Genomic DNA, 7,805 nt, shown 5'->3' with positions numbered 1-7,805 from the left:
CTATAAAAAGCCTCTCCTCTTTCATATATTTTCCCCCCCCCCCCCCCAAAATTTGGGGGGGGGGGGGGGGAAACGACATGTTAACTAAAGTTTGTTCAATGATTAACTGATTCTGCTTCAATGCTTGCTAATTAGCACATGTCAAAGCTGGTGTCTGGCATATGTGTAGAAGCTCTAATTGTCCAAAGCCAAAAGATGTACTGGGAAAGTGATGTGATCAAACCAGCTGGGTGAACAATTACAAAAGAAAACCAACACATTCATTCACTACTATTTTTTACATGCAAATTATGCTTGAGCAGAGAATGATTTTCTCTAATTTTTTAGTTAAAATTAACTGAATTGTTCTTACAAGGGATTCCTGGCTGATAGTCTGTTTACAAGCACTTTATTCAGAGTATAATATTGCAAGTCAGAGATGTGTGACAGTATACAGATGTTACACACAGTGTTGATTTCCTGAGCAGGTATGTCTGTAACCTACGCTGGTTAATTATTATCACTGTAGAAAGATTCTAGCCTACTATAGCTACTGTCTAATGAGAGGTTTCCCATACATTTAAAATTATACAGATACTCATAGAAATGAGTGTGAAGTTCTGAAGGTTGCAAATTTAAAAGCTAATGAAATGCCAGACAACACTGTGTTACACTTGGAATCAAAAGCTTTTGTACTCAAATTTATGAATTCAATATTTACTTTTTGATATTTTCCAGTTTGCTTAAAAGTCATCATCTCCACAAACATTCCCACAAATAAGCTTGTTTTACAAGGTCTGAAAGAAGGAAACAACAGGCGTGCACACATTCCTGAAGCCAATTAAAAATCTAGTTTCACAGAAATTGCTTTCCGACATCCACTCTGTTTTAGCCATTACTTTGACCACTACTCTGCATGCACGATTCCGAGACTTTGAACTAGAGCAAGAGCAAATTGCTGCACCTTGTGGCTGCCATTCAAATGCATGCAATTCTCAAAGAGGCTTTTTGTCAAGAACCTAGAGCTGGATTTAATGGGGCTGGACAAATGTTAATAACTAATGTTTGTGGTTTCATGCTAAAGCAGCCAGATATTCCAGAGCCTTTAATCTGACAGGAAGGACACCTCTCACCCCACTATCAAATAGTATACAACTGACCAGGTCCAAAGGGTGATTTTGTTCCTCGACTTCTGAACCAGCATGGTATAATAAATACAGTTTCATAGTTTCTAGGGTCGGAAGGGACCTGAGCAGATCATCTAGTCCGACCCCCTGCCATGGCAGGAAGAGCACTGGGGTCAAATGACCCCAGTAAGGTGGTCATCCAACCTCCTCTTAAAAACCCCCAGGGTGGGAGCCTGCACCACCTCACTTGGAAGCTGGTTCCAGACCCTAGCCGCCCTGACCGTGAAGTAGCGCCTCCTGATGTCCAACTTAAACCTTCCCTCCGCCAGCTTGTGACCATTGTTCCTGGTCACTCCTTGCGGCGCTCGGGGGAACAGGGACTCCCCCAGCGCCTGCTGATCCCCCCTAACCAGTTTATAACAGGCCACAAGATCCCCCCTCAGCCTTCTCTTTTGAAGGCTGAACAGGTTCAGGTCCCGCAACCTTTCCTCATAGGACCTACCCTGCTATCCCTTGATCATACGAGTGGCCCTCCTCTGGACCCTCTCCATGCTGTCCACATCCCTCTTAAAGTGCGGCGCCCAGAACTGGATGCAGTACTCCAGCTGCGGCCTGACTAGTGCTGCATAGAGGGGGAGGATCACCTTCTTGGACAACACAAAAATCTTAATATCCTCATGTTCCAAATATAACACTGTACAAGATGTGTCAGGGCCCATACCCCATACATTAAAGGCACCCTCCTATGACTCCCTAAGCCACCAAAATGTTAGAAACATTTAAAAAAAAAAAAATCACAAGTACTTTTGTTGTGCAGCTCCAGGTAATGTTCCTCTGAACATTTCCAGCACTAGTCTGGATGTTAAATATCTGGTGACAAATGAGCTGTTTGTCAGTAAGTAATTTGTATAAATGATATAAACACACATTAAGCTTCTTGCTTACCTTGAACACAACCATTTTACACACAACACAAAAATCTTCAGTCTTAAATCAAATGAAATTTTAGAACCCAAAGTGTACACAAACAGCCATAGCAAATTCAAAATGACAGATAGCATTGGACATTTGTGAGGGGCCTACAAAATCCTACGGCACAGGCAGGCTTTCCAGCAGTGTGGTTTTCCTTGTTCAGTATTTATTATAGTTATGCCTGCCTCAGAATAAGAACTAGAAAGGGATTAGGCAGCAAGGTAATATCATTTCAGCTCTGATTCAGTAACTGTTTATTTTGCTGAAATGTTTTTGCTGCAGAAAGTAGCCAAGTACTCAGCAAGTCACATATTCCACCAGTGCTACAGGAAGGAGCTATTTTTCCTTTCTTTAGTGGAAGGATCAGTGTATAAAGCTTGTTACTACCTCAAGACCCTTGCCCTAATGACAAGGAGTGCTACTATCACTTTAAAATGGATGCATGCATCTTACCTATATTAAGCTATTAACCCCTTACTGTTCTCAGAATATGCACTTATCTTGACAGAAAATCCACATATCTGAATGCAAATTAGATCACATGAGAAAAAGATGTTTTGTGGATAACTCTGAAGGCCACTCAGCTCCGGAAGGGTTAAAAATAGACCATGTGGAGAAGGGCAGTGGAGGGCTCAGCTGGAAGGCAGGCAGCCCTCTCCCTATGTTCCACTAATTTCCCAAATTGGGGTACACAAACCCCTGGGCGTATGCAAGACATCTCTGGGAGATATACGGGAGAAACTGTGTAATGGCGGATTTAATTTTCATTTAAGGGGCATTTAAGGGATTAAATAATGGGCATTTAAGGGGTTAAAATATAAAATGTATGCTGGTAGGGGTACACGGGCTGCTGGTAAATCTGGAAGGGGATATGCAATAAGAAAAAATTGGGGAACCTCAGCACTAGACCACTTGGGATCTACAAGGAATGCTGGGTCCCCCAACACCCTGTGCTCTCAACTGCACAAAGATCACACTGGAGAGACAGGAGCAGTTAACCAGCTATCCAGTCACATTGGCTTCTAGGTCTCAGTCTCCTTATTCCTTTGTTCTCCCAAACTAACTCCTTCCCTTCCATTGTCCTTGTTAACACTCCTGCCCCATTAGTTACATTTTTGTTTATCAGGAACATAGTAATGCCATAAACCAGTATTTCCCAACTTTTTCCAGTCCAAGGCACACTTACATTAATAAAATTTTTTCACACCTGTTAAGGCATTCCCCATCCTCATACTTATTGTAGCTCATTGCCATGGCAAAATTCTGTGGCACACCTGTTCATTTCTGATGGCACACTTTTGTGCCGTGGCGCACTGGTTGGGAAACACTGCCATAAACCCCCAGTCCCTGGTCATCTGGCTTACATACCCCTTTTCCAGCACTTGCTATGGGACAGACTCGTATGTGAATCTGGACAGCACCCAGCACATTTTGAGACTGCACAGCATGCTGTAAAGCAAGTTGGTCTCATAAATGTCCTTTGTAATGAAGTCTCCATCACAGAAGCCATGACTATTAGGACTAATGGGCAACTGTGCTGCCAGACTTTTAACAATAATGGCCAAATAGGCCAAAGAAACTCAACTCCTATTTCATTCTTAGAAAAGGCGACCCCTTCAGATGAGTGCCGAGGCAAATCGCTGGAGTTTATGCAGCATAGACTGCATCTATCCTGTGGACAGATGGCAGTGTGCAACACTGTCAATCCAACATCTTTCATCAATACTAAGTACTCTTTAGCTTCAGTTTACTTCCCCTGCTCCTTCCCATGGAAAGTTAGTCTTACTAGCAGACCTACAACATTCAACTATTTTGAAATAATTGTCCTTGTTAAAAAGGCAGCCTACAATAACATTTTCTACATATTACTAAGAAGCCAATCCATGAAATTACAGTACTATGGCACTGGGCAAATGAACACTGCTTTCAGCTGCACTGAAGCTCCTTATAAAGGCTTCCATTCTACATGCAGTGCACTAAAACCAGATTTGTGGCACCAAAAACAGCTCTATTAGAAGAGCGCACAGAGTTTTAAACTAACAAAAATCATGGAGTTCAGGGTTTAAGGAGGCCATTCCTGCCTGACCACCTTAAATATTTGTGGTTAGATCTGGCAGCTTCTTTGAAACCAAACACACACACACTTACATTCTCAGGGCAAGCCTGCTGTCTGTAACTGCATACCACTTTGGGAATGGGGAAATCAGGCAAGCGTAACTGCATAATTAGTCTAACATACAATCAACCTTTTCATTTCAATGTTTCTGCTGAAAACCCCTGCTACTCCCCTGAGCTCTGTGCCATCTTAAACATGTCCACTCGGGAAGGAGACGTGAAAGATGATAGCACTGTGTTGACGAGATTTCACTTCCGAGTTACTTTGTCATGGCACTATATCACAAGATATTGCGGCATGTCGCACAGAGGCTCTGTTGTACTCCGTACCATCCCTGTGCAACACTGGAAGCCAGATTGTGTCAGTGCTCTATTAGGATTTGCAGGAGACTTCAACTACAACTACTTCTGAATTTCCTCTTGGTACAAAATTTTGGGTCTATATGCTTGAATCCTACACAGAACTCTGCAAGTGCTAGAGTACAACGTCTGTTTTTTGTAAAAAGCAGGCTTATACAAATCACTGACTCTTCTTCTAGCACCTCTGTTTTCAAGACACTGTCATCTATACTCCTAGGAAAAGAAAACTGAAATAATTCCAAGATTTATCAACATCTTAAGAATGCAAGGAAGGTGCTCTTAAACTACAAGAACGTTCCTCTGTCTACATGGAATCACAAAGACTTTAAAATGTTAGTTGGTTGTGTACAAGATATTTTATTCATTATTCATATTTATTTCAACAAAATATCCTCGTGTCCCCAAAAGGATGGGGAATGCAGGACTTTTCTAACTTAACTGCTGGAAGTAAAGCTGCATGCGTGAAAATGATTTACAGGGTTAGGGTGATTTACAGGGTGATTTACGGTTCCTTTTAATGCCTTGTAAAACTCAGTATTATAAAAAATACAAATGAGCAAAAACTAGGATCAGTGAGCAGTCTTTCCTTTCCATGTCTGCTACCATCAAAGTGCAGGCCAGTGCTATGGACAGGGTATCAGGAAAAGAAGGCCCCGGAGGGGGGGGGGGGGGTTGGGAATCAAACTGTCCTGAGCTCATAGTCCTGAGCCAAGTGAAACTAGCAGTAACAAGTGGCTAATCAAGCTGTAAGTCATTTAATGTTAGATTAAAAAAAAAAATTACATTAATCAATCATTTACCAATTAATATACAAAATGACAAACAGAAGATTTCAAATTTATTTTTGGATTGTGTGCACTGATCCATAGATTGTAAGGCTGGAAGGGACCTTGGAAGATCATCGGGTCCAGGCCCCCGCACCAAGCAGGAAAGATAACTGGGGGTCAGGTGCCCCCAGTGAGGTGACTGTCCAGTCTCCTTTTGAAGATTTCCAAGGTAGGTGATTGCACCACCTCTAGAGAGGGAACTTATTCACAGTCAGGGTGTCCAGACTGTGGAAGAAGTTTTTCCTAATATTAAGAGTGAAATCGATCGTCCAGGAGTTTATGGCAATGCGTAGACAAGAAGAATGCTAGACAGGTGCTAGAGGAAGAGTCAATGATTGCGTAGATAGGAAGAATTTTTAATAGAAAAATTACTGTAAAAAACCCCCTCAAAGTTTAGTAGAGAAACTCAGTAAACACTACCAGAAGGCACACCACCTCTAAAATTGATTATCTATTAGTTTGATTTCATCCGTTAATTATTTTTAATAAGCTGCACTAACCTAACTTGACATGACATGAAAATGATTTTCCAGAGAAAGGAAGAGGTCTATAAAGCAAATAATGACACCCCCAAGAAACCCAACTTTCCCTTAGTCAAAATACTGGGGTAGGCTTGGGAGTTCATAAAGTATTACAGATCACAAGTGCTTTCCTATAACCTTTTACTTAAAACATCTACAGTGGCTTAAACGACTCCTACTGAAGTTAATGAGCCTTACACGTGTTAGTAATGGTAGCCAGATGACCACATAATAAAGCCAATTATGTGTATTGTCTTTGTATGACCATTTTCAAAAAGACTGGCCACTTCAGCAAAATAAAACTGTTGGGGACAGAGGAAATATATGGAGCCTTTTTTTCTCTAACAATGGTTAGAGAATCCCAAGGCCTTGGTTCAGTAAAGCACTCAAATGCATGTATTACTGTATACAACCAAGATGCCCTATTGATTTCAAGAAGCCTATGCATTTAAGTATTTTACTGAATTAGGACCTAGGAAAAGAAATTCCCTTTCCACTTACAGCTGAGGCACTCTAAACTGTCCTAAACATGCTCATTCAACTTCAGTGACACCCTGAAGTACCTCAGTGTTGCTTTACATTAAAGTTCTCTTTACCTCAAAGATTTTAAGAGGTTTTTCTGCAAAGTTTATACTGCAAAAAAAACCAACTCTCTCTAAAATGTATTTTCCAAGTATAAGCAAAACAAACTAGGATAGGGGAAATCTGGGACATACATGGGAAGAATCCATCAGGACTACCCAAGTCCTCAGTTTTCTTCTACTTTGTATACCATTATGATTTATACCACTGGGTATATCAAGGGGTCCCATCATCCATTCAGCGATGCAAACACAAGGAAACCCCACAAATATTACAGCTGTTCTTCCCACACATGGGACCTCTAAATTACTCTGCTTTGACATGTGTGCAGAGGTTTAGAGACGATTGCTAAATCAACTGACTGATATATAATGGACAGATTTCTTCTAGCTCAGGGAATGAAGAGGAGAGCATGTTTGTGCTGAAAAAGAGGGAAAGATTTCTCTTGTGCTGAAAAAGAGGGAAAGATCATCTGACCAAATTACACCAAAACGGATTCTAGTCCATGAATTCAAGTAGCACTGAGGCACTACCTTGGGGAGGCAGAGGTATGGAAAAGAGGAGCAAAATTACTGGGGCCACTGACAGAAAGCATGAGCTCATCAAGATTTCCAGCAGACACTATCCCATAATCTACCCTAGATACAGTACCTCATATAATCCATAGGAAACCATTTCAGAAAATCATATTAATTTGTAAGAGTCAAAGCAGTAGATTCCATTCAACCCCAGCTTAGTCCGAGTAGTATACTTCAGCAGAGATTTTGTACATGCGAGAACAATGAAGGCACACTTACCGTCTTTCCCCGTTATATTCAAACTTTATCCTTACATCGTTCTGCCAAGAGAGAAGAAAAAGACGGTTAGCTTCTCAAACTCTTTGGCATGTTTCATACATGTTATAACAATGCACACAATGCAGATCTTTGAGACCTGAATGTGGAACATGCCAAATTACAAGAGTAATATACTATATTTTCCCACATACAACACATACTGGAATATAATACATACCTTGTTTTTGAAAGGCAGAACGAAGAAAGATCTTTCCTTGTAGTAAATACCTGAGTGACAACAGCTAGAGAGCAATGTTCCCTCTAAGGTTTAGTGATCTGTGAGCAACCCTGACTGGGAGTGCATGGGTACCTCAGTGTGCTCACCGCTCCCCCCAGCCATGCAGCAACCTGTGGCCAGATTGAGGTGGGTGGCGAGCGGCTGGATGTCAAGCCGGCAGCGGCAGCACGGGGAGTGTCAGTGGGCCCTTGCTATGGCACTGGGCAACCCCCACCCCAAGCCGGCACCCGGGGGACCATGGCCCCCTA

The 7,805-nt window shown here is 41.8% G+C and overlaps 1 protein-coding gene across 1 annotated transcript in view; it reads right to left on the bottom strand.

Moving 5' to 3' along the window:
* The window catches only part of MAP3K3 (mitogen-activated protein kinase kinase kinase 3), a 96,810-nt gene that overhangs the window by 32,753 nt on the left and 56,252 nt on the right, over positions 1-7,805 (bottom strand). Inside the window, exon 5 of the mRNA XM_019522920.1 lies at positions 7,281-7,321. Coding sequence (XP_019378465.1) covers positions 7,281-7,321 — 41 coding nt within the window. The remainder of the gene's footprint in view (positions 1-7,280; positions 7,322-7,805) is intronic.

The sequence above is a fragment of the Gavialis gangeticus genome, unplaced genomic scaffold, assembly GCF_001723915.1.
Source record: "Gavialis gangeticus isolate Ggan-Ray unplaced genomic scaffold, GavGan_comp1, whole genome shotgun sequence".
NCBI lineage: Eukaryota > Metazoa > Chordata > Crocodylia > Gavialidae > Gavialis > Gavialis gangeticus.
Note: the sequence above shows the minus strand (reverse complement) of the source record. Positions and strands in the feature narration are given on the sequence as shown.